The sequence below is a fragment of the Seriola aureovittata genome, chromosome 14 (assembly GCF_021018895.1).
Source record: "Seriola aureovittata isolate HTS-2021-v1 ecotype China chromosome 14, ASM2101889v1, whole genome shotgun sequence".
In the NCBI taxonomy this organism is placed as follows: domain Eukaryota; kingdom Metazoa; phylum Chordata; class Actinopteri; order Carangiformes; family Carangidae; genus Seriola; species Seriola aureovittata.
This window is the reverse complement of record NC_079377.1, coordinates 9557945-9585742: the sequence shown is the minus strand read 5'-3', so window position 1 is coordinate 9585742 and position 27798 is coordinate 9557945. Positions and strand designations below refer to the sequence as shown.

Below are 27798 nucleotides of genomic sequence, written 5' to 3'. Positions count from 1 at the left end.
CCAGTACAGGTATCGCAGACAGCATTTCAACACGCCTCCACCCCATCTAGTTCTGTTTCTTATTACAGCAGTAGCCTTGTGGCTTTTGCTGTCTCTTTCGATATGTGAAGGAACCTGCTCCCGCTGTAGATGCACAAAATGTATTTTTGGTGTGTAGGAAGATGTCAGATAAGCACAGGATTAAAACAGAGTTGTGAACTAAAATGGCAATAAAGAGACAGACTACAGAAATTACACTTTATGCATTTTCCCTGTGGGTTTTTGTGACAAATGCAAAAATAAGCAATAGAAAAGATAAAATTTAAGCAGTAGCAACTCTCTTCAGATTATATTTGACAAAATAATAACTTATATTTAATTTTGCATCAAAGTAGGTATAAATTTGAAGGGAAAGCCTCATAGGCAAATCAATAATTCAAGACTGGAATGAAAACCGCCTGCCGCTGCCTGTGCATCATAGCGTTACATTTATTCCAAACAGCCGGCTGAATGGAAAGTAGTGTAGAGTGCAGGGCAGAGCAGTGGCCCGGTGGCCAAGTTGTGAAGAAGGCTTTTTACTAAGTACATGTCAGTGCAGAGAAATGGGTATCCTGCTAGATAGAAACTGACATCTTGTAAAAAATGAGCATAGGTCATCTGTGCAAGCAGCTTATTGTGACTCATTCTTACATTTTATTATTAGGTGACCTCTGGGGCCATAGTAATTATGGCGAGAGGAAAGGAGGAAGTCGGTAGTATAAAATTTTTTCCTAAATCAAACAAAGTATTTTTTGTGCCATGAAGGTGCACTGTTTCATAGGAGACGCTCATATCAGAGGGCAGGGACAAACATCCTGTGCGGTCATTGAAGTTGGAGGACTTGTTGGCTAGATGAGATGATACCAAGAATGGAGAAGTCATTTTTGCATAAGAAGCAGAGAAAAGGTGATAATGTAATGGATAACCTGACTCTCTACTGGAAAAACATTTTCGGTGTGCAAAGTGTTACCCAGGCAACAGCAGCTCCAGGAACCTGTATATTTACTTCTCTTCTCGCCTCAAAAACCTGCCTCTGTTAGTCACATGCACATGCACTTTGTGGCCTTGGTTTGTGGCGAGTAGAATTACTCACATACCCCTAACATCAGTGTAAAATACCTGGATTTACAAGACAATTCAGTTCATTGTAACTTTAAAAAGGCTGGTAACAAATAAGAAAAAACTGCAACTGTGTTGCTATACACGCTTCAAAATGGAAATATTCCTAAATTCCCCTTCTTCTCACCCCAACCCCCCTGCATCCCTCTGCTTTCCCATGCAGTTCATGCCCGGGTTGGGATTTCCCCAGGGCTCCCCTCAGGACCCAGGTCGGTAAAGGCTCTGGCGGTGCGAGTTGAAAGCTCAGCTGGTGGTACATCACTGATCCGCTCTGATGCAAAGCTCAGCTCTTCTGCATCCTCACTGCTTAACTTTTTTTTCTTCCCTGGGAAAACAACAGCCAGGCTGAATACCTAGTAACGGTTTGCCTAGATGACAAGCATTTGATCTCCATGCTGCAGCTGTATGGAGGAATAAATCAGTAATCTTTTTCTGAGGAGCGGATCATTTTCTCCCTGCATAATAAGGGAGAAGTTATGGGGCTCAGTTGCGGCTGGCCTACACAGCAGGTAAAAGACCACAGGAGATACACAAATAACAGGGTCAGAGATGTATATCAGCAGGGTTTTTCCATATGCACCATGGAAACCATATTTTCACTCAAGTGCCACAGGAACAGCAAACAGCCACGCCCACTCTTAGATCAATACCCCGCAGACAACAGTTCTGTTCTAGCAGAGCAAGGAAACAGCTGAAGTGAAACATTCAAATAATTTAATATGGCTGCCACATGCTCAACATGTGGCCACTTTTAAATACCTTAAGAGCAACATAATGGAGCTCAATTGTACTGAGGAAGACACATTCAAATGCCAGTGGGTCATGAGATTCCACTGCACTGCAAAAGCCTGAGATGTTCCTCTCTCTCTCTCTCTCTCTCTCTCTCTCTCTCTCTCTCTCTCTCTCTCTCTCTCTCTCTCTCTCTCTCTCTCTCTCTCTCTCTCTCTCTCTCTCTCTCTCTCTCTCTCTCTCTCTCTCTCTCTCTCTCTCTCTCTCTCTCTCTCTCTCTCTCTCTCTCTCTCTCTCTCTCTCTCTCAGAGACTGACCTATGAAAATAAGATTTTAATCTGCATTTCTTTGCCTGGCTTCACAGGATATTTTGCATGCAGAGGGGAAGGAGCAGTGCTGTATTTGCTTTGCATACAGTCTGTGCATGTGTGTGGTATGAAGCAACGCTGGGTAAACTTTACATTCAGAGTGATTTGCAGGAGCCTGTTACTTGTTACTTCCCAAGCAAAATGTAGATGCTGCTGCAACCACCAGAGAGCTTTCCCAGACTGCTATGGAAACACTGTCATGACAACTGGATATGAAATGTAAAACCTTTAGCTAAACTAGTCCAGAATCCTGTCCTGCACAATGACTCTTTGCTCACTAAACCAAAGCCCAACGAAGACCGTCTCCATGGAAATGCATTCTCCAACAAGGTCTCCTCTCCACCATCTCCTCCATCCTATTTATAGAATGGTGGAGTGCTAGCTAACTGGCAAAGGATGAGTAACAGTACAGTGAGAATGGAAATGTCTAGTATCTCAACCTCTCCATGTTGCTTTTTCTTTTTGCTCACAGCTTCATTTCAAATCAAAGGCTCTGAACAAGCTTTCACACAAACAGCTGACTAACTATCCCCGGTCTCAGGAGGGGAAAGCAGGTTTTATGTGTGTGAAGCTGTGAGAAGCTTGTGTGCGTGCGTGTGTTTCAAGCTGATGCAAGCCTTCGGGGTATGCGCATACACACATGCCAGACATCAGAGTGAAGACAGCAGGCAGCAGGGTCACCGCTAACCACCTCTGCCAGAAGGTTGTGGGACTCTGCAGTTCGTTGCTTTTTGACCTTCATGTGTGGAATGAGGATGAGGAAAAAAAAAAGGCATGTCTGAGGTCAGCAGCTTCTTCCCCAACGTAAAGCAAGGAAAGGATGTGAAGCAAGCACATGCACAAAAAGGAATAGTGAGAGGTATTTCTCATTTCCCTCAGAGGTCTGTCATAGAACAAAGAGCTGGACACACAGCACACCTGCAGCAAAGCCCCAGCCTTCTTAAGTGAGCAACAAAACAGACCTCCAGCTCAGCGCCTTTAAAGTAACAGTAACAGTCTGAACACGCTGTCAGAAGTGAAGGGAAAAGTCCTCCCCAGTCACACTGGTAATGCTAATTAGCATTAGCCTACATGAATTAATGATATCGCGCTCCAGTTGCAACATAAAGACGAGCCCCGACAAACAACATGGCGTTAACTCGATGACCGAGAACAACAATTATGGCTGTCAGCTTTGGTTAGCAAACACACTCAGTCTCAATGACCGCTAATGAGACCATGAGTCGCCATCATTTTTATTCAAACACCGCCGTATCTCCTAGAGCTGCTGCTGTTCTTCCTGAATATCCTTTCTTAGATTGATGACCTGATGACACTGCTGCGAGTCAAGAGTTAAGTGGTCTTTTAATCCCAAGAACAAAAGAATTTCAAAATCTTTTGCGTCGCACTGTCACGTCAGAGACCTAATCAACAATGGATTATAGCAGCGGAGCTATTTACATAAGCAATTTACTTACTGCCCCGCTTCCCGGAGGTGCCTTTGAGTAGAGACGAGATTGTATCTCTCACACGTTGTCCCTTCTAAGTCCTTACTGACTTTCATATACAACAAGAAAGAACACCACTTTATAAGGAACACTGTTTTACAGTAGTCCATGATAAATTGGCCTGTTGTAAAGTTGGGTCTATGTATATATATTTGTGAGACAACATTAATTGGTCAAGTGTAAGAGATTTTTCGGTACAGTTTATAACGAGGCAGCAACTTCTTTAATTCAGTCTGATTGTGTTAGGTCATTGTAGTCAATGATAAAAAAAAAAAAAACAATGGGCAGAATTGCAAATATTAGATTTAAAGGCTTTTTTTGCAGCAGAGAAAAGTATCTTGATTTTTCAAGTAAGTTTTTTCAATTGGCTCAACAGGAAATTTAGAGTAAATGTACATTAAATCACATTTTACAGTATGTATCCCAAATGACCCAGACCATGTAAGATTTTATCCGCATCGCCCAGTGTCACTCCTATTGTAGAGATCAAGACATTTTGCAAATGAAGTCATTCATCAGTTTTCAGTTCAGCAACAGTCTAGTAGATAGTTTCATTTGAACCTGCAGTGAGTAAATTCTATATGCACTAAACTTTTAAGTCATATCACAACAATTATAGTAGAAATAGAAAATAGATGACTCTACAGATCATTTTGTTCTCATGATGTATCACTGTTTTGTGACAAAAAGATTGATTCAAACAATGCATGTGAATGGAAGAGCTAAATCAAATACACTGCAGTGCAGTCAGTCAACAGTAATACTGCATTAATACATTCCTGCTTCCTATATAGTCAAAACTGTGATATGATAATTATGCAATATTTCCCAGGCTGAGCAACATTTGCACAATACCCCTCTTAATAGGATTATCTGGTCAAAACCTTCAGTCCACAAAGAAATATAGAATACCATTGAAAATGACTGGTCGGTTTGAATGAGGCTCCAAAGTGCTGAGGCAGCAAAAGAAAAGCCATAACCACCACCACTGCAATACCACACATCTGACCCCTCCCCACCACTTCTCGCTCCTGTACGACCTCAGCTCAGCTCCCAGAAAATAGGCATGCTTATTCCACGTGTGTCTCTAGCCATTGATCCACTTGTGCTGAGATAGGAGTTAATTAAAAGAAGCAAGACTCAAAGCTCAGACTCCTGATTCATTTAAAACTAGCAGTTAAGCAGTCAGATGAGAGGCTTCCAATAAACAGGAAAACCATTAGACCTTGGAGAGCAGATACTACGATAAAAAATACTATAAAGCAAAAACACACTAAAGAAACTGCGACCTGAGGGCTTAGAGTCCATTGTTGGACAAAGGTGTGCATTTTTGTTTGTTCTAGCCATGGTGAATCCCCTGTGTATGCTTGCATCTAGCATGGCACTGCTACAATCAGGGTAATTACAGTGCAAACAAACTGGGCGCTAGGCCGAACAGAGTCTTGCTTTCTGGGGCTCATTGACTTCCTGGATGTGCTCAGAGTGTGATCAATCTCAGTTAAGGCTCAGTTCTTGACTTCTGGTTGTGTAATGAGCTTGCCACAAGCATCATTCAGAAAATACAGACAGCTCATTTCAGGCAGAAAGCAGGCTGATGTTGGGAAAGCAAAGAGGAACAAAACAGAAATAACAAAGTTTTGTGAGTCAGCAAAAATGGGCCTTGAAGCTTCTGGATAAGAACGACCCTAATGTACAGTGTTGTTTATGGGTGGCAGACATCCTGTTAACTGTCATGAACAAGGCACACACTTGTATCTGTGTGCCTTCTTCTTTATGTTTAAAGGACCCCTTCACCTTTCATATAGACAGCTTCCGCAACCTCGCCAAGATGATGAAGGGTTTGCTAACCCGTGGCATCATCAAAGAGCAACTCTTTTTTTTTTAATATATATATATATATATATATTTTTTTTTTTTTTTTTTTTCTTTTTACTTTGTTTGTTGAATTGTGAAACAGCATGAAACCACGGCCTAAATGGCTGTCATGTCAGAAATTCCACAAAGTACTGGCAAATTGCATTTGTGTAGAAAATAATAATTATGCAAATGTATCTGTATCAGCAAATACTGTATATTTCTGCATATCATAAATCTACTTTTTCGCATTTTGATCATGAGAATATGTGATGACAAGTTGAATTTCTGCTTTAATACCCTGTAAAGGATGTCAAATGTGCACACTTCTTTAATTCTCTCTTGGCACAGACCGTGGAGTGGTATTATATGTATGCAACTTTAAACAAGCTCTATTGTGATGGCTGTAACTAATGCGTGCCAACCACTGAGGGTAAAAGGAGCAATATGAGCCGATGCTAAAAAGAAAACAACAAACGGCAGTCTGCCTGGCACCACGCCTCCCTAAGCCACCATGGAGAGATAATTCTTCTCAAGTCAACACACACTCCCACTAGCCACAATGACCTCAACACGAGTATGATGTCACAGCTCTCTATACATCCTGTTTAACCATGGCCTGCAGGGCCCTCCTTTCCCTAGTAACTCAACACCACTACGTTTCACCATACAGATAAACTCTAGTGTGCATGCAGATTTCCGTCCAGCAGAGCGGCCTCCTCTGCCCTCCGCACACCTCAGAGATCAACTGGCTTTATCAGAGGAGACGCCGGCCCATTCTCTCAAATCACCGGGACGAAAAAGGTGTAACAAACTTGAAAATGTCAAGCTCTCTTGCCATTAACCCAGTACATCGATCCAGCAGGAACAAAAGGACTACTTATGAGTTTGTGTGTGTGTGTGTGTGTGTGTGTGTGTGTGTGTGTTGGGGGAATGGGGTGCAGAGGTGGGGGGGGGGGGGGCATCCACACACATTAAAGCGCTATCATCCAAGTTTAAGTTTGCAGGGGTACCCCTTTTGAAACTGATCTGTAATTTGAGGCTTTATTCACCTTTCAACGTTTCTCTCTGACATCTGCCTAACTGTTATATATCTGTTTTGGTTAAATTATAACCTAATGGAGCACAATTTTGTCCTTGAATACCCAGTAATGTATTACTTATCCCTCCGACAGAGTTTCTAAGTGACTTGTATGCATGCATAAATAATTTACAGGGTAGTAATACTCGAATCAGCTAAATTTTCCTGCTTCACCAACATACATGATCTCATTTAGATCATTCATTATATTGTGGAGGATATTCACAGCTATCTGAAGTTGGCAGCAGCAGTGATATCAAGCAAAAAAAAAAAGTTAATTTAACACTTGACTGAGCGTTTTTACACACACACACATATATATATATTAGTATTTCTACTAATTTTGTCAGAAACAGGGGTGATGGTTCTTCTGAATAAAACTCCAGTTTCGAGCCAAACTGTGTCTTGTGGTTAGACATTTGCAATAATCCTTTCAGTTCTGCTGGCACTGACATGGGAACGCTGTAATGAGAGGCAGCTTTGCTCACCCAGTTTCTCTTCAATAAAAAGAGGTGAGCCTGAGGCCGGAGGAAACCTCACATCACAGAATCCCAACATTCCCCTGAACATCTTCCCAGCCATTACTCCAGTAATAAGTAAGACAGGGCTCATTCATACATAGGAGGCAGCAATTCCAATTAAGAGCTGCCTCACTCCTGACAGCTAAGCCAGTTTCTTCTCTCCTGCTGCCCGTTTTACGCTGACGACTCTCCTCTTGCTGCCCTGCCCTGATATGATTGTTTTCTGCTTTCCACTGCACAATTGTGATTCACGGATCCGTCAGATTCAATATGCTGTATTGTTTTAAATTTGATAAAAAAACGCAATGTAGATAAGTGGATCTCGGCAGAAACACTGGGCAGTTTGTGTTCAGTAGCTGCAGCTCTGTCATGGGGCATACAAGAAGCTCTACGCACAATAATCTGATAATGGTTTTTACTTTCATTTGGAAACAAACTCTAGCGTGTCTGCTTTCCTCAGGTATGTATATCTGCAGCTCAGAGGCATTTAAAATAGGAAGGTTACATCCAAATAAGACGGTGTTACCTCCGAGAGGGAGAAAAGGTGAGGACACACCTGAACTGGCATGGTGAGATTAGGAAAATGGAGGAAAAAATGGGCAAAAGCAGTAGGCAAGTTGAAAGTTATACACCTATTTATCAAAAGCGTAAGTGTCACTACCCACTGTCAATGTCCCCACACTCCAGCCAGCGACTGTCCTATCCTCTGCTGCTTGTATTAATTCACCGTGAACTTCTATGAACAACAAACAATCAATCAATACTTCCTGGAGGAGAGGTCAACCCCACCCCGCCCTCACGCTAATTAGCTGCATAGCGGAGAGTCTTGATATGTTGCGGGGCAAAGTTCTATCAAATTTAACTGAAACTGAAAAGCAAACAAGACGGGATCGATGTGCGACAGGAAGCAAATGCATCTTGTCCCATTTCCGTGGAGTGAATTTTGTGTTTTATGGCACGTTGAGAGCAGCCAGTAGGTGGACAGCTCCAACAAAAGAGAGGTGGACAACCACACATGAGCAGACTCAGGTAACACATTAGCATATTCATGACTATTTGCAATTTAGGCTGCCCTATTTTTAAAGTCCTCTGGCCCGCAGATACAACTGATCCCCCCCCCCCCCCCCCCCTTCCTCCATTGTACTGTTGTTTACCCTGTGTAATTTCTAACTTGCCAAGTTCACAGAAGCCCACAACAATACAAGTTGCATATAATTCCCAACAACAATGTTATGCAGAGTTATGCAGAGTTACTCAGAGGATGAAATATATGAAATGTTTGCTTTTACAACTGCAGTGAAACTGAAGTACATGTTAACATGATGACAGCAGAGCACCTCGATCTAGAAATGCTCTCACACACTGTCACACATTATTCTTTCACCGATTTGGACACAGCCGACCTTCGTACAAGCTCAACCTGCCGAGTCTAATTTACAGCTCTCATTTGGACCGAGCATTGCCACAGATTTGTTTTGCTGTCACAATAATGAGCCCGATCCCATGGCTAATGGCATGAAAGGCTGGGCTCCCGATGACCTTCAGGTTCTCGCAGCAGCCTCACCTGCCCTCCTGGCAGAGGACGCCACCAGCCCTGACGTCCCATAGACGAGAGGGGGTAACCAAGCGTTGCTGCCATCCATCATCACATTACACACATTGGCCTAGTTTAATGTCCTTTTTCAGACTTGACTGGAGACACACTGGGCCACACAGAAACATGGGAAGCAGCTAATTAGTCGATGCCAACAGCAGAGGTTCACCAGTCATTTAGCACTTCAAGGGTGAAATCCCTTCCAGAGTATTAATGAGGACTTTGTCCATCACAATAGTCTCATCCATTACAACGCTGCAGCATCTCCATAATGAACAGCTGATTACAGAAGCATGTGGCCCCTCAGTCTAGGAAGGAGTCGACTCAAAGCATTAAAATAATAACTGTGTATTCAAACAGGGAGACAGATGGAGGGATATTGCAGCAGCAACCACGCTTGCCAAATACAGAGCACTAGCTTCAGTAAAGTGTCTAATACTAAACCTTTTCACCTTCCAGGACAGTTCTTTTGACCAGAGGGCAATCAGCTGGTGAGAGTGAGAAAGGTTACCATGCTGAGCAGGTGCTGACTCAGAGAGCTCAGGGAAATTAGAAAAGAAGAGCGCAGGGGAAACGGGACACCCACCGGTATATGTTGGGAGATATAGGACAGCCCAGGAGGGAGAGGAAAAAGGAGTATTTCCTCTCTAAGCCAATGGATTGGGTGAAAGGACCTTGTTTAGAAAAAGTGTGCAATCATATAACTGCGAAATTCACATCTGTTCAGGGGGAATGTGTCAAAATACCTGCAGTAGAAGCTGCTTTTGTATGTGGTTCAACTGGACTACCTTCATTTGTAGCAATGCTTGAGGCAATTAACCAGAATGTTAAAAAAACATCAAGGAGAGCCATGAGATGTTGTAACGAGATTATCACAATACAATATCCAACAATTGCAGCATAATGACCTACTTTAGTCAATGGGATCTCTAAGCGCTGTAGGAATATTATCTCTTCTAGTGCTTATTTCATAGATAACTACGCTACCACTGAACTCTTCTCAAACATTTCACAGACCTGTCAGCCTAATTGTAATGGAAGCAGTGAGAAGGATGACAGAAACTCACTAGAAAAGTGTCAAAAAGAAACAAATGCACCACTCAGAGTTCCAGTGTAGAGCGCCCGCCAGGTCAGCCATACAACTCCTGAACCGCAGCAGACCTTGGAAATTAGTCTGACTACTGCTCGCCAAGGTGATCGCCACCGGAGCTGACAGGAGCTCTGTCAGAAACACAGCCGCTGAGGCCATCAGCATTTCGTCACTGCACTAAGATGACAACACAGTCTTGCTTTGATGGTGAGACAATCCATGACATCAGCAGTGAAGGTCATGAAGGTACTGGATACACATGTGGGATCTAGTTTCTTTATGTTTTTAGTGAGGATGATCATCCGTTAATAAACTGCATTATTACCTCACTCTTGAGTAAGGCAGGCCGATATCACATGCACTCATCAAATTCTGCAATGCGATTGTGTTCCAAGTGATTAAATAAATTGGTGGCGCTACATTTGGTCGCCTAAATTGTTTTTCTGCAATGTTAGCATTTGACTTCTTTTTGTTCGGTGTCATCTCCACTGAAGCCAAAATGTGGACATGGCGTTCTTTTTTTAAGGTATATGCTGCTCAGATTGAGGCTCAGTGTTTTTGCGCTCGTGTCATCCATATCGCCAGCTTTGCTTTGAATGAATGCAGGAGAACTTCGCTTTGACAGACTTTGTTGGACGGGGCGGAGGCATGTGACTGAACACTAGGGAGTATTTTTTTCAAGGGGACAGTTCATGAACACACACACACACACACACACGCTGGGGAAAGGATTAACCGAATTAACCGACATGAGCAAGATTAAGTTGGCGAAAGGTTCTAAATGTCTGTTATGATACCTTTTCGGTTAATTGCCCAGCCCTACCCTTGAGTAAGCGCAGTACTTTGATGTCAAGATGACAAATGTTAGATGTCCTCTAACAAAATGAAACGCTGAAGTGGGCGCTTGGCCAAACTTCAACTAGGTTTCTAAAGAACGCATTAAACTGTATAACTTTGCTTTGATAAAGACATTGAGCATGGTGTCTGTACAATCTAATTCAATCCAATATGACTGTTGTGCCATAATATCTACTTTTATGATGCCCATGATGTGTATGTGAAGTGAATTTGAAAGGGGAGGGTGTTGACCTTGCTTTCTCTGTCACTGCTGCATATGTTTGCAATACTCCTTCTCACCTGTTTTTTTTTAAGTTAGGAATCTGAGGAATGGTGGATTACATAACTTGAAACTGCTGTGGTATAATCCATTGCGGTAGGTCTCTTTATCTCTTAATTTCTTTTGTGACTCATTTTGATGCTCAAATGATGAACTGCTGTGTGTTTACTGTAAGTCCACCTTTCACACTGTTCCCCTGCTCACACACAAACAAATGAGAGCAAACAGCAGTACTAAAAGAGACACTCTGCTTTACTAACAACACAATAGCAACAAGGCCTCAGTTCTGGGGAACCAATTCCAATACAAACAACACAAAACACACAGGGGTCACAGTTTGGGACAAATTCGAGATTTTACAGAACTACTGAGGTCCTATAGAACGGAAAATGTAGTCATTTTGTATCTAGACATTGGTCTAACTAAGATAGGCATGCTGCCACTCAAGCAGAATAGACTAACATGTCTGCCTGGCAATGCAAGATTAGCCATTTCTCCTCTGCTTTCCGTTCAGTGCTCTGCAGCCCGCTATCTGAAACTAATTCAAAAAGTGAGGAAGCGGGCAGTCTGTAGTGGACTGAACTTCTCGATTGTAGATATCAGTCCGACCCAAAGCTGAGGTACATGATGATAGACAGGTACAATGATGGACAGCAAATTAGTAATGTTTCATTCAACCTTTTAGTGGCAGTAATCTATATATTATATATATCATACTGCTGATCTGATTTTGTCATGCTGCCAAATTGATAAATCCCATCGCTGAGAGTGTGGTTCCTCTTTTGAGTGATCCCTCCCTAAGTTGTTTGAATTTTTCTTTTGGAGTTTTTCCTTGTTCATATGGCTTGACATAGACCTCACTGTATTCATTCTATGTGTCTTTTACTACAGTTTATTCATATAGTTAGTCAGGTCTACTTCGACCGCACACAAACCAGCTGATACTGGTATGCTAATGTGGAAAGTGTTTCAGCATACAAGGAGCAGTATTGGGAACATGGCATGATATATGGACTGAATGGAATATCCAGTCAACAAATCAATCTTTTTTGTAACTTTACCTATGACTGACTGAAACTGTATCACAGCACTTCGCCTCATATAGCCTAGCAAGAGTGTGTGAAACCCTGCAGGAGAACTCAAATCAATTTTCTCACCCACTAAAGAAAACCCTCTAGATTGTACTTCATGCCCATTAAAATTGCGTCTGTGTGCAGATAGCAATCCATTATCACTGAAAAGATGGAGCAGTACAGTTGCACTGACCAATGGTCCAGAAGTGGACACCATATGATAACATCTGAGGAGAGACATGCAGGTCATCATCATAAACCTCTAATGTCATAAAAAGTCAATCTGGCTTCAGCATTGAATGCCATTAATTATTTTCCACACAGGGGAGGGCCACGCACCTGTCAATCATCAGACTCCAAATTGAAGAAAGAAATCATTAATTCACCTACACTGCCGCTAATATAAGACATTCATCATTGCATGTCAAAACGTTTCGTCCTCCATACAATACACCCGTTTCCCCTCTCGGTCATACATGTAAATGTGAGATTATAAATGGAGTCAGAAAACCAGATTGCCCATAAATGGCAGGACTACATTAATGAAACTGCCTGTGTGGACAGGTTTATCAATCATTCAATTGTCTTATCACCTTCAGAACACAACAGCCACTAGCTGACAGTCACTCTCTTATCACACTAATCCGGATAACTTCAGCAGAGAGCTTGTGAAGGCAGCAGGGATAAATTAGTTTACTCCTACTCTGATTGGATTAAAAGCCAGGAGTGGGCTTTGACCCCCTGCCCCCAAAGACTACAGCCACTAACTGCTCAGCTTTAATAGCGTGTCGGCTTAAACGGAAATTAATAACCAAAGAGAGCATGATTTGATCTCTTTACTCCAACGTTCTCCATTTTTTGGATGCAGCGTCGGGATATATTGACATTTACACATACTATTGAAAATGACACTTCAACTCGTAAGTTATAACCCTTATACAACAATTGTTCATTTGCAATGACTCAACTCTTCTGCCAAACTTCATGACAGCAGCGTTTTATATGACAGCTGACTCAATAGTAATCCAGCGCAGGTTAAATGTGAGCCTCTGGAGCCCACAGTCTGCTTTGCATCCCTGGGGAGTTGACCTATCATGACTGCACGTCATAGAAGCAGCAGTCGATCTGCTCACTGCTTCAAATTGGGCTTTAGCAGTGTCTTTGGAGCAACATGTCCCGCCAACAGACACTACATGCTTAATGGCAACTCATTAGCACGTGTCCCACTGCAGCTTTATAGACACAAGTCTAGAAACACAGAGTTCCCACACTGCAGCGAAGGACTCATAACTGAGTACAGAGGCTTGGCTGTCACACAGTGACAGGCCCGATTTAAGAGCTGCGGCGGCAACGCTTCGATGGATGAAGACACAATATGACAGGCAAACAAAACTACAACCTGAGCAGACAGAAATAAAATGAAAAACCTATTAGGGGTAACTCTGGCGAGACATGGCTCACCCTGTTAAATATCTTCAGGTTTAAATAGGACCACTTATTTTAGAAGAGGGGAGAATACTTCCTCTCCACAGGGGCAAACGTGTTCTATTAAGATAGTTCACAGTAGGTGACAGCGCCAGGGGCCGTTGTGGAGATCTGGACCAAGTTTGTCTATTTTGACAGCTACTTAACCCCCAGACCGGTCTGTTTTCACAGGAAGGAGAGCCTCATTTGATTTCACAAGGCCTGTGGCAAGTGTGCGCGTGTTTGTGTAAGGGAAGGGTGAGAAAAGAAAAAAAACACGAGAAAGAGAGGAAGGTGATTAAAAGCCAAATACAGAGCAAGAAATAGAAAAACATAAAAAGGGAGTGAGCTGTGTGGCAAAGGAAGACTCACAAAATAACACAGCAGTATTCCTAGCTACAGAGAGGGGGGCATTCTGTCCCGGGCTGCAATGACTTCCTCATTCTTTCGCATTCAGGTCCATCCTGTGCTTCACCTCCCTCCTCGGGCAGCTGCTGTAAAGGCTGAGAGTTTCAGCTGAGGGAGTGGATCACAAGAGGCAGGAACAACATGTGCAACTAGTGCACTATCCTGGCAATTTTGTTAACATAATTACCTTCGTGTTACTATAAGCATTTTGTGAGGTCACATCTACTGCTACAGTGTCTGTGTAAAGGACCTGAATCGGCTTGCAGGAAAACCCAGGATCTCCCAGCTGAATGGGGAAACACCCGCAAGGGAGGGGAGAAACAGCAGGCTGGCTGGAGAGTCTGACATCATAAGTGTGGGCTCTCCATGTTTCAGCGAAGACTCATATGTGTGTGTGTGTGTGTGTGTGTGTGTGTGTGTGTGTGTGTGTGTGTGTGTGTGTGTGTGTGTGTGTGTACGTCTCTCTCTTTCTCTCATACAAGCAAAACTGTGGTGTTCCTCACCAGCTCTGTGCAGACATTCATTATTCTGAGTTTCTGCTGCTGCACCAACACGCTGCAGTTCACACACACCATGTAGAAGCAGAGAGATGATCGGCAAACTGCAGCCTAAAAAAAAAAACCCACAGAAACCTGCTCACACCAAACATCCGTACTGCAACTGCACGATAAATAAGGCAACCATCCTCGGCCGTCGGTCACCAAAACCAACCCCAACATCTCCTGCAGAGAAAAATCCAACACCTTCAACGGGCTCGCATTCAGATTCACACACACAGCGACCAGAACAACCGTGACTGGAGAAAAAAAAGAACATGTCTGCAAAGTTGAAGGACGCGGGAGAAATGATGAGATATGAAGCATTATGTGGAAGCAGAGCGGTCTGACGGCTGGTTACAGTAAGCGGCGGGGCAGCGCCAGGGGGGGTGTTGATGGGCTTCAGCAAGCGCTCCCAAAAAAAAAAAAAAAACTGCATTGCCTCTGTCAAAGCTCTACGTCCCACTGTGGATTCAAATACCCACACGACACCGGGTTGGGACACATCATGACTCATCTCGTGCCTCACCTTTCCGTACAGCGCAATCTCAAGAAAAAGACGCGAACGGAAAATCTTGAGGCTAGTTAGCTTTACTTCCTTAGCCAGCCCAGCCACTGCTTTCCCTCCTGGTCCAGCCTGCCTGCCCGGTGCTACACCTCTGCCTGTGCGCTACACACGTCCTGGGACTTACCGGTCTTATGTGCTGATGATGTCGCTGTGAAGAGACAACAAGTGCGGGGAGGCTGCCGGCCACCGCTCCGCTGCTCCGGGACAACAGGAGTACTGATCTGCACACTTTAGCAGCCATCTCTGTAGTGAAACCTAGACGAGAAGGAGACTGCTGCGGGCGGACCGAGACGCACCGAAGGGAAGAGGGAGGGTGGTGGGCGGGTTGCGGGGCTGGACTACGGCTTCGTACACATGCCCAGTGTTGCACCAGTATGCCTAGATAAAACACTCCTGTGCTGGCTAATTCAAAACAAACATATGCACAGACTGCATTTGACTTGTCGCATCCATAACTCAGCTACTCTACTGAAGGTCACAAAAATGTCATATGATAAATTGATTACAGATGTGCACAAACGTGACAGGAAACAAAGTGTTGTGATAGGACAAGTGGCCCTCAAAGTGCTGTATTTGCATGTTTAATTGCATTACATTTGAGTTCAGTAGAAATAACAGAGAGAGTAAAAATGTAATCACAGCTCCCTTTCTGAAAATTAGCCTATCTCTCTCAATGGAGGAATCCTGCAAGATAACGAATGTGTAGTTTGTGTGTAGTGTAGAGGTCTGTGGTTTTTTTCCTTAGTATTGGATACCATACACACATCTGTAATGCACAGTACTGAAAGAAACAAAACTATAAACTCATTAGAAGAAATAGATCCTGTGTATTAAAAAAAAAAAAAAAAAATCACAGTTGTAAATCAATTCGCAATAGAACTACAGTCAACTGAGAGTAATTTCCTGATCTCCTCTATTAATTTTTTTGTTTATTTTGATATTGCTAAATTAAAACAAGTAATCATGGGTATAGGTATACAGTGTAAAAGATGGTGTCCATACCCATCTGTAGCTGTATGTACAGCATATACCGGCTTGCTCAGCTATTACCACAGAAAAAAAACACTTAACACTTAATCTAGAGGTGACTTCACTTCAAAGATTTCTAGCTGTCATGAAAGAGACAGACACAATATAACTTGTCTCTCAGTTAGGCTACGTCTTGGCAGGCTTGCTGTCACTGGCCACGCCATCTATTCCTCTACAACTGTGTCTAATATTAGCTTGTCCTTCAGTCACTCTTGTGACAATGTCCCCAAAGAGAAACCTACAGGATCAAATCTAATTGAAGTGATCTTCAATGACTTTTAAACAGCATGGCCACTTCCTAATGTATAATTATTGTAATGCATTTCAGAGCCCCTGTCCCTAAAAGGCAGAACATAAGGGCAAGCAGTCAAGTATGAGGTGCTTTGTTTTCTGTAGACTCACCCAACCACTGTAAATGCAGGTAATAGGAGTGGTAATGGGTCTGTTTGGTCAATGAATGTTAAGGAGACTCCCCTCAGTGGAATGTATCCTGTTCTCCTTAATCTTTGACCAAGCCGGTCATACAATACCGTCTGCCACACCTGTATTGGTCAAGGGTAAAATCAGATAGCTTACAGTAAATCTTGAATTATTGATATACAAGACTAAACATTTTGTAACTTTCATTGTGGTAATTCATATGATAAAATGGCTCAAACTTTAGAGAATAAGAAATTGATAAATAACGAAAAAGCAAATAAAGATTTGTTTTTTTTGTGGTTGTAGATTGTGGTTGTCTTCTGTTTGTTTCTGAAATACAATTGTAATATTTCATTGCTCCTGAACTCATCCCAGTTCCTTCTGTACTTCCTCAGGTGCAGTGCATCAGGTTGTGTGGGCGATGCAATTTAAATGCAAATTCTCAGCTATGGACAAGGACCTGCTCAAGGCCTTGAGGCTGCATCGCACATCACAAAGCGAGTCTTTGTGTGATGCCAAACACTACCAAGCGCTGGCTCACATAAACCTTTATACTACCACTGTAACTGTACTATGACAGTATGTATTTGCACATGGTGTGTCAGCAGTTTAGACAAGAGAAGCTTCAGTGAAGTGAAATCAATCAATCATTATAATCAGTTCATAAACAGAAGCTATACAAAAGGTAATTACCCAGTACTTTTTTACCAACGCTTCTCTACATATCTCAGACCTCAGTATCTGAGTTTGTTGGATCCTAATGTGACCTAGTGTATATGCTAGATGATTACAGTAATTGGATTTATCTTATCTATTCAATATATACTTATCATACTACTTTTTCATCGGTATGCTTAACGGGCTTCACACAAGTAAATAAAAGTAGATGCATAACTATTGTTAAATAAAGAAAGACGAAGAAACAAAGAAATATTAAGTTAGCAAGTTCCCACCATAAAGATGGCTAGTAACAGTGCAGACACTAGGCACTAGACAACAAGATTAAGTACAAGTGACACTACTACTCCAAAATGCTGTTCAGACCTTAAATATATGTAAATATATTTACATATACTTACAGAGTGGTCTGGACCGAAAAAAACAAGTCTATTCATATTTATAGTCCAAAGCTTGATTTTCATTTCAAATTGTGCCTTCTAAATTCCAGTTTCAAAAGCATAAATATTCTGAATTTAGGGATTCAGTATGAGCATGACAAATTCAAGCGAAATTAAGATTAATGCAATTCAAATTATAATCTGTGCTGACACTAATCTTTTTTTCTTTTTTCAGTTGTCCACATACTGTAAAAAAAAAAAAAAAAAAAAGAAGCTCTTTCAGAGTGACAGAACTGCTTTTAAAAACTCTCTGTACCCATATCTCAAGGTCAGAGATGAATGAATTGAGCAGAATACAAAATGAGCTGTGTATCCATGCCTGTGTGTGTGTGTGTGTGTGTGTGCGTGTCTGCATGTCTGTGCATGACTGAAATGTCTCCTAGCAGCATTGACGATCCCTGCATAAAAAGGTAAGTCGAAAGCAAGCATGCCTGGGTGTGTAACTTCTCTTTCGTCATACCGCCAATCAGGTACTACATAATGTAACCTTATAGGCAGTGTATGCTCCCTTTCTTTTCTTGCTTACTTCACATGAAGGCTCACAGACACCACACAGCAACATGACTGCTGTAACGGGAACCTGCTTTTGTCTGCAGGTCTTCACTTGAGCTGCCTTTCACCATTATATTTAGGTATAACTTGTGGATCAAGTTTCAGCATAGTTGTCACTCTACAAAGCAGCTCAGCTGGGGCTTGGGTGCACAAAAGCCGCTGTCGTTGCCGTAAAGCCAACACTCCCTAATAGATTCATGAGTCTGATGTGGCAATCAACAGTAACAAAGCCTCTTAAACCAAACAAGTCACAGAGGTAGTAACACTTTGCTATGCAATAAAAACACTTGAGCTGAGGAGGTTCCTCTGCAGTCCTGTCTTATCTTCTGCTCCACCTTTGCCACAACAGCAGATTGGCTTTAGTGTGCAACGCTATTGCTGTTACATTGCTACATGAAGTCCACAAGCTAAACAGTTATCTTGCACGCTTAACCTTACACACGAATTAAGTCAGACTAATGGGAAGCACTAGAGTCAGAAAGTGGAAACCTGAGTAGGGACATGACATGTGGTGTGTTTTACGGTTTACACGGCTGTTAGCTGATCCTTAAGACCTAATGTCTAATGGGCCAGGACAGCGAACCCTACACCATGACTACACGCCTCAGACATGGTTACAGATCTAAAAACAGCTATTTAGCAGCTATTCCTTCCCAACTAGTCCAAACGAACCAATTGTGTATGTATTTTGTATGACATTTGAATGTGTCATGTGCAAGTTGTGTGTATTTAAAGTAGTTCTGGGAAGCTTATTAGTTCCAGTGTCCAAACTCGTCTACCAAACCCAAACATGTCTACTGGACAATTGATTGAATATGTAATATGTTATGCATGTTAATGCGAAGAATAAATGGCTGACATGGAGTTTGTGAATAAGATGAATGTCTTTGAATTAGAGAAATTTGCACCACCATTGTGGACTCCCAGCCCATGCTGATGTCCCTATTGTTGTGAAGCTATTCAAATTCAATATGAAATTTCAATAGTGGACAGTTACATATTGTGGGGTTCTTGCAATAAATTGCTTCCATTAATGAACCCTGCACTGGAGGGCTGCAGGCACAGCTAAGTAGCTGTCTGTATTAAAAAGAGAGGAAGAGGGAGGGCAGGGGGGATGTTTGTTGAAAATTGCTTGGTGGGAAAAGACAAAGAGATTAGTATAGATAGTAATTCGTAATAGAGAGGGTAACTGGAGATATTAGTTTCAGTGTGTACTTGATATTAAAGTGCTGCTCTGTTAAGTCAATAATTACCTCAACGTCAATGAAACTTTACTGAAATCAGTAACTCCTGCAGCTACATGAAGCAACTATGAATTATCAAACAAGCTCACAGAAAACAGTCACAGAGAACTGCCTGCCCCTGACCTTTTTGACCACAGGTCCATTTGTTATTGTAATAGTTGTATTGATTAAGCAATATATTGACAGAATGCTCAGATTCTGGCCCCACTTGTCAAGGCAGTGTTCCATTTCTAAATGCATTAAATCACATGCTCCTTATATGTCATGAATCCTCAAAGGAGAAACAATTGGCTTCATTTTCTAATTAGATTTTTTAAGAATCAATCCAAAGTCATTAAACATCCTCGCATTATGCCTCACACCTAACTAAGTTTCAAGAGAATTTGATGATCTGACACAACAAAGTAACAGAGGATTGGTGTATTCACATTCTGTAGATTAACACAAATTAATCTAGCAAAGCAGGATGACAATAAAAAGAATATGTTGTTATAAACAGCATTCTAAGCAGTGTGCAGTGTTCAGAACGGGAGTAATGTGAGCAAAGAAGCAAACGTGCCTCATCCTGCTCTTAAGACTGCACAAATGTGCATTTACTGGTCTGGTTGCATGCATGTCTTAACTTATTATCTAGATTTCTTTGTGTATCCAGGTGTATTGAGTCATTTCATTTAGCCAAGAGCTAAGCAGTAAATATTATTGGGTTGGGTCTGACCAAAGTGGCAACTGAGCATTCTCAGAATGTTTCTTGTCAATGACACTTAATAAAAAATCAATGGACAATTGCCCTTTGCACAGAACAATTTTGTTTAGCTGTTTTTAAGTTTAAGAATATGTGTATGGCTATGAAATAATATAAGTGATGTAAGAAACTTAAATCTACTAGTTAATTACACTGTGTCGATGGATGTTGGTGGAGGGGAAGATAAACATTCCTGGCATTTCTTAAAGGGCCCAACTGGTGTTTAGATTCAACTAAACAGTCACTGCTGTGCAGCATTGTCTAGCAGTCTATCTTCAGTTCATTCATAATCTCATTAACATTGACGTAAGGCCACGTCAAGCCTAAATCTGACCCGCACTTTGATTAGATGTGACAAGTCCCTGCAACCTGCAGTCATCTATGACACATCCTCAGCCAGCTCAGCAGCTTACCAGCTTTTCCTTTCACATTAAGCATTCAGTCCAGCAAATATGTATTCAAGGCAACAATTATAACTGCCACACTGCAAAGAGGCAAGTCATTAAGTTCTGATACATTTTTATGCTGGCTCTCTGTCAAGGCATGCATGACTGACAGCAGACTCCCTATTTCCCAGTTCAATTCAGTTATGATATTGAAACGGGTTTGTTTTTAAATGAGAAACAGAATTGCAAAAGTTGTATTGTAGTATTTGAAAATATACACACAACAGACCATAAAGAAATTCTAGATATTGCATGTCTGAACCTTTCTTGTGTTTCTAATTGTACCTGTCCTGATTAATATGCAAATAAATGTTTGATCTGAAAAAATACTAAGTCATTTGTTGGTAATATGAGGGTCCTTTATCACCATCTTTGTCATGCAGTTTGTGTACAAGTCAGTTTGTTCACCTTTTCATTTTAACTTCAATTTGTAGTATATAAAACCAGGTTGGACTGATTCAAATTAATGTGCTTTTGTCTTTTCAACCGTGAAGTTGTTTTCTTCATATTACCTTTCGATGATTACCAATTTCACACCGATTATTCAACTCTCATTTGTGGCGAGAAACTGTGCAGAATCAGAGCATGCTATGTCTCTAATCGGTGAGATTAAATGCCTGGTCATTTGATTTTCATCTGATTTTACTTGCACTGTAACTGCATCCCCAGCAGTAGAGGGAGGTAACCCGTCTGAACTGCATGGGGCGGGGTGAGGAGATGTTGCCCAACCCCGTTGCTGGTGAACACGGAACTGCTGTTTGCGTTGCGCTCCATCTCTGCAGACACAAGAGGTAAAGACGTACCCTGAAACACTGAAGACACTATCATTTTGGACTGACTGGCGTTTGTGTTGTCACTCATGTGAGTAACCTTGGTGCTTCTTTGCTAACACACCTCTCTAACCGAGCAGTGTGTAACCGTTATAATCAGTAGCAGCTTCCGGTGCTAACAGTAGACATTTATCCTAACGTGAACTGTTAGCTTGCTAGCTTGCTAACGTTAGCTGCCCTACGAAACAATTTTGTCACCGCTGGACTCGATAGTTATGTCACATTAACAATAACAAGTTATTCTAACTTAGGACTGACGTTGAAAATATGTAGGTTATTACTGGATAGCAGACAGCAAACAGCAGACGTTGTTTTACTGCGTACTGTTGTCAACGAGCTTAACTTGGTGCTAAAAACAAAACATTGATGTGCTTGTGCATCACGAGAAAAGTTTGGTTGTTCACGTTTCCGCTCTGACATGATAAACATAACAATAATATTATCTGAAACGTTATATTTATGACATCTAGCAGTTTATAATTAACGTTTAATGCTGGCTTTTGGTGACAGTGTGATATGTTAAATATTAATGTCAAACACCGACTCTCCGTTGGGGACCAAATAATCAGGCACACCCCCACGTGACGAAGGCAGGTTTTGTGTCCTGGGTGCTCACCTGTGAAGATGTTAACGTTATATGGTTAGATATATATGTGACATTTGGGAGAATAAAAGCGTATCACGCTCAGACAGGTTAGTGTTGTGCTAACTTCTGCTGAAAGTAAACTTCTCAATTTACTTTGGAAAATTACTCGTGGACCCTTGGGTGCCTCTGGATCACAGTTTTTGGAAATTGTTGATTGTGACCAAACTGAGCCACCCGGTCTGTTTAGGCAGTACACAATAATCACGTTGGTTTAATCACGAGCAGTAGATACATACTGCTTTAACACTTGTGTCTATACTCTTGATATCCCAGTTGGGCGTGAGATGTGGCCAACTATGGAGTGAGTCACCACACTGTCAAATTAGCCCAACCTGTCTGTCCAGTGTATTTTGATTCACAGTGATACACCTTAAGGTAATAATAAACAGTTTGTAAATGTGTGACAGTGCTTACATTTTTAAAAATACTTTTGTCAACTTTAGTTAATGAATCAACTTTTAAGAAAGTTGTGAGCAAGTTGCAGATCTGCTTAAAGATCTATGCATTGTCTGTAATTTTCCAAATTGGTGACAATTGTTTTTCATAAGACACTGAGTGTAGGAGGTATACATGCAAACTCTTCTTCATCTGTGCCTCTGATACTCATCACAATAATCCCCTCTCTCTGTTTATATTTACTGCTTGGATGCAAAAAACATCCTTAAACAGCAGAGGAACTGCAAAGTTTAGCATCTCGGAGCTGCAGAGTTTACTGTTATTTGTGAAGAAAGCATCACTAGTTTCACCTGAGGACATAAATCATCATTCTTAATGCCATAGGCTGTTGAGGTGACATGCCTGGTCCGTTTCTGCCCCTTTTTGTTTTTTTGTTGTTTTTTTTAGGATTGGATCATCCAAGTACCAAGTAGTGTTCACACATCACAAATACATGTCACTGTAAGGAAGCGGATAATGTTAATGACCAAGAGTGATATTGATTCACCAGGCCCCAGGTCAGTTCCTGGTCCCAGGGGATGAATGTGATTCAGGATTGTGCTGTGGGAGTGGCTGGACTTAATGCTTTTTAAAGAAGCAGAATTAATATTTTAAAACACTTGGCTCACCCTGACATGGTACAGCCTGAGACATCCATATGCTAAGCAAAGTTCCATGCCTTATTCTATCAGGAGGGCAGTATTGATTAAAATAAAGTCCTACTTGGCTGGGGTTCGATGTAGGAGTAACATTCTTTGTGCTTAGAGCATTGGTATGCCTCAGCTGTAGAAAATTATTATCTGTACAAGCTCCAAGCCCCACAGCTGGGGATGTTGCAGATCATGGGTAACTCTCACTTTGAAAGTGATTAATTTCATCTCAGTAGACATGCTTCAAAGGCCCAGGTGGACTTTAATTACACTATTCAAAATTGGCGATCCTCAGCTGGCAGCTCAGAGTCAGAGATATCAAGAAAAACAAATCAGTGGTTTGTGTTTGTCCCTCTGTCTCCTGTGTATGATACGCTTGTGTGGCACATTACGTACTTGTGTCATGATTTTGTAGGGGCAGAGATGAGAAAACTCTTTCCAGTTGAGCATACATCAAGCTGGGTAACTGTGTCTCAGGGACAGTGATGAGCAGCACTGTCATTCAGGTTCTCCTGTTGCATTACACACATTTTTGGTCTTGCTGGTTTCTGTAGTTCAGTCTTTGGTACCAGTGTATTAAGATCTAGCTGTCTCCAGTTCCACAAAAATGGTGCGCATGAATGCTCACTATTGCCCTCAGTCCCTCCAGTCAGTTGTCATGGGCTGCTGAACACTCCAATTAGCATATGCCATGTCTTCTTTTTTCTTTCTGCTGAATCAGTTTGACAATAGGTGTCTGAATTGTTAATAGGGTATCGACAGGTGGCAGCTGCAGTCCTCAGTGGGATGAACTCCTCTGTCCTTTAGTTTAAAAAGTGCACACATAGGACCCGCAGATGCACACCAGTAGCCCCTTGCTTAATTGTTAATCATCTTTCCGTGACACTGATGAATTAAGCAACAGTCTGGTTGAAAATGAAGTTCTGGAGCTTAGCTGCACTGGTGGCAATTAGTTTTATCCTTGCTTTCCGTTGTTTATTAAATGAGGTGTGTGTGAGGATTCCAGGACATTTATGCAGTGACTGTTAAAGGTACAGTTTTGCCTGTAGTGCGGTATGACAACAGATCCCAAGAGTGAACTGCTGTTGTTTTAAGCTTTGCCACTTGAGATAAGTGTTAATTAGTTTTTGGTCAAATTCTCCAAATCCTTACCTAACACTTCAGTGGCTTATGACTGGAGAACGGATTGTGGTTAACACAGTGGGAGCTGTGTGCCCATTTCTATGTGATGTTGAGATGCTATATACAGTATGTTGTGTAGTTTGAAGTGGTTTTATCCTCTCATTTGTCAGTATTTGCAATAAGAGAAGCAGATCTATGCCAGCTGTTGTAATTTTTTTCTGCTGTAGTAACATGCTGGACAAAATACCCTAAAACAACATTGAAGAGCATTTCTTATCTCATAGGTTGTCAGCTCTGCATTTCACCACACTCTTTTCCCCAGTGCAGGATGTTCCGCTTGCGGGCGTTGTCCGCAGTTTCGGTGGGGCTAGTGCAGTTGTCCCGGCGCTACCACAGTGGGGCAGTGCGTGTGTCTGAACGGAGGAGGCTGATGCTGGCAGCCCTGGCTGGTGTAACTGGTGTTTCTGCTAGTGCTGGGCTGCTCTGGAAAAGGTACGTCTCAATCCATGGCTACACCTGTGTGCTTCTACAGTCTATGGAGAAAATAATTATGCCTTTCGAAACCTGACTTAACTTAAATTCAAAAATGCTTTATTTATTATTTATGCAGTTGCAAACTTGAAAACACACAAAGAATTTTATTCATACACATAAAAATAACCAAAAATTACAAAATGTGTTTACATAAAAACAGTTGCTCTAAAACTTTTCAAATACCCCTCTACCCCCAAACACGACATTGCTTGCAACAATGTCATGTGACTGTGTTTTCATTTCTCACATCTTTTGAGCTGCATTTTTCTGGTTTTCCTACCACATCAAAGATATTCCCCTGGAACGACACACCTCTCTTTGGAGTGCACTGTCTTACACCATGACTTGCAAGTTCCCCTATCTGGTGTGTTCACCATTAAATGAAGAGACATTGATCCACATACTAGGATTTGCTTGGGGTACAGTATTCAACGGCATGTCAACTATTGAGCACATGCCAGATCCTATTCCCCCTAACATTACACAACTGTTATGGAAACCACCCCAATGAAGTCACGTACCTGCATTTCTGTTGACATTCCAAGCCACCACCCCAGGGATGTCACGATGTTTTTATGGCTATCCATTACTAAGGAGACTGGTGTTTAGTTAAGGCAAAGCGGTAGAGAGGGTGTTGACGTGAGAGCTCTACTGGGACACAATGACAGTGCTGCAGTAGGCAGAGTGATGGATGGTGCCTCAGGGCATTTGAGACTGATGGGACGAGACTGTTCCAGGCCTTCACCCCAGGCTTCATTCTCCTTGTGTCTCATTAAACTGAATTATTCAGCCTGCTCCAGACAGAGCCAGCTATTTATTATTATTGTTCCAATTTTCAATTTAGTCAGAAAAATGGTCAAGTGGGAGTTGGCTCTGCATTGCACAGACAAGTAAAACACAGTCAAACACGTAACCCCCCACCCCCACCCCCACTCCCCACATCTGTTTGAACTCTGCTTAGTATCATACCTACAGTACTTCACCTAATCTTTTTCTAATCTTTTTCTTTGTTGAACAAAGAGCATATGCGGATGCAGGGCCATCCGTTCGACACTCCGAGCAACCAGGTGGACAGGAAGCGGATTTTGTGAGGGATACAGACTCTGAGACAGAGTCAGAGAAATCGGTGGAGGCCACCAGTGGAGATAACGACGCGAAGGATGAAGCTGGAGAGGGGAAGAAAAAGAAGCCACGTTCTGGATTCCGTGACCGCAAGGTAATCAATAAACAATAAACATTCAGACAGTCCCCTGTTTAATTCACCTGGAGAATGGTGTTTGAATGCCTTCCTAATCAATCCCCAATATGCAAACGCTGGTACATTTTGACAGTATATTTTATGGAGACACACAAGTTCAATTGGAGAGCATTTTCTACTGTCATAAACAACAGAAATATGCCCCCCGCAAGATTTTATTGCTGTTAATTAGGCAGTAGATGACAAAAGACGAACGAAGGAAACAAAGGTTCTTTGACCAATAGATGCCTTTTTTCTTTCAAGCAATGTTATGAAATGGTACATCTGACTTATGGGTACAGATGTAGAAATTGTGCAATTACTCTTGCCTCTGCAGCAGCAGCCATAGTCTGCTGAAAGCATATAGATGTCTAGGGAGTAAACTGTTTTAGTGAATCACAGCAACACAGGATTTACTAGTGTGTTGGTAAAAATAAGTTGTTTGTGCGATCTCATTGACTATGTCAAAGGAGGAATGTATGTTTGAAGTATTTAAAGTACACTGCTTGACGTCAATTCTGTGTTTGTGTGTGTGCAAATGTACATGCATGTGCATCAGACTGAGATTGCTGTCAAAATGGTTAAATGTTCATGGCGGTTTACAGTATGTGTGGTGGGAAGACCGTGAACATTAAACATCAAGATGTCTTCGGAAGTGGAAGTCTTTGGGAGTTTTTGGTTCTTCCATTTTTTTTTTTTTTTTGTCTTTACTTTTTTCAAAGGTGACGGTGACTTTCTGAATAAACTCTAATGGAAAACTATGCAGCAGGAGGGAACTGCCATTCTCATGTGTGTTTAAAATTCAATGCTTTCACCTTTTTACTTTTAAAGATTTAACACTCTTATCTCAGATGTTGAACAACAACTTTTGAAAGTCTGAATTAAAAATGAATAAATAACTGGCGTGACTTGAATTTCAACCCACCTCGATGTGTAAATGTAATTTTTTTAATGGAAAGAGAGAGCATAAAAGACTGAAAGCTCAAAAAAACAAACCTGAGTCTCCGTCATTGTGGGTGACGCTGAGTTCAGTAGCCTGTAAATCTGAGGAGATGCTCGACACAGATGACAGTGTGTCACAGGCTTTCAATCAGTTATGCTCTAAGGCACTTCCACACGACTTTCCTATAACCTCTCATCCATACACTGATGGTTGCTTCTTCTGGGAGACACGCTCCTGGTAATTTCCCTAAAGACCAATAACGTCCGCTAAAGAGCAGGAACCATCACTGAAGAACTTAATCATAGCTGCAGTCTCAAGAAGAGAATCTAGTTTGATCAAATTCTATGAATCTCTCTCACTCTCTTTGTTATCCAGTTGAAGTGGATAACAGTGTCAAAAAGTTGAAGCTGTAAAATGTGTTTTACTTTTTCCACAGGGAGTTTGTGTAGTTTACACAATCATTCAGTGTCACATAAAATAACCGCCTCTGAAGACTGTGGCTGCTCTCAGCTCCCAAACAGATGCCACTCTGTCAGTTTCCCAGTTATGCTGCATCTGTTTGAAACTTTCTACTGAAAAGCGGATGGCAGTGTTAAAACAAACATTGACTAATGGCTACTGCGTGTAACAGAGCTAATGTGTGTAACAGAGCTGAATAAATTAGTTTTTAGTGTTTTCCAAATTGTTGGACTTCAGTATGTCACTGATGCCACGCTGTTATCCTTTTGCACGGTTGTTACTGCATTTCTGGAGCTGTGATAACTCTGCAGTCTCCCTTCATGTTAACACGTCAGTCAGACTGATACTGACACTTTATTCCCAG

At 41.8% G+C, this 27798-nt stretch overlaps 2 protein-coding genes across 6 annotated transcripts in view; one reads left to right on the top strand and one right to left on the bottom strand.

The window, feature by feature from the left end:
- The window catches only part of mcu (mitochondrial calcium uniporter), a 56040-nt gene extending 40703 nt beyond the window's left edge, over positions 1 to 15337 (bottom strand). Inside the window, exon 1 of one of the 2 annotated variants that reach the window (XM_056395389.1) lies at positions 15152 to 15337. In XM_056395389.1, the coding sequence (XP_056251364.1) occupies positions 15152 to 15268 (117 nt within the window). In that variant the 5' untranslated portion in view covers positions 15269 to 15337. The remainder of the gene's footprint in view (positions 1 to 15151) is intronic. The other variant, XM_056395388.1, reaches the window with a different exon arrangement.
- A 5924-nt stretch (positions 15338 to 21261) lies between these two features.
- Positions 21262 to 27798, top strand: part of micu1 (mitochondrial calcium uptake 1) — a 29679-nt gene continuing 23142 nt past the window's right edge. The window contains exons 1-3 of one of the 4 annotated variants that reach the window (XM_056395249.1): positions 21262 to 21369; positions 24584 to 24753; positions 25816 to 26011. In XM_056395249.1, the coding sequence (XP_056251224.1) occupies positions 24590 to 24753; positions 25816 to 26011 (360 nt within the window). In that variant the 5' untranslated portion in view covers positions 21262 to 21369; positions 24584 to 24589. Of the gene's footprint in view, positions 21440 to 24583; positions 24754 to 25815; positions 26012 to 27798 lie in introns of all 4 variants that reach the window. The other 3 variants (XM_056395247.1, XM_056395250.1, XM_056395248.1) reach the window with 3 other exon arrangements.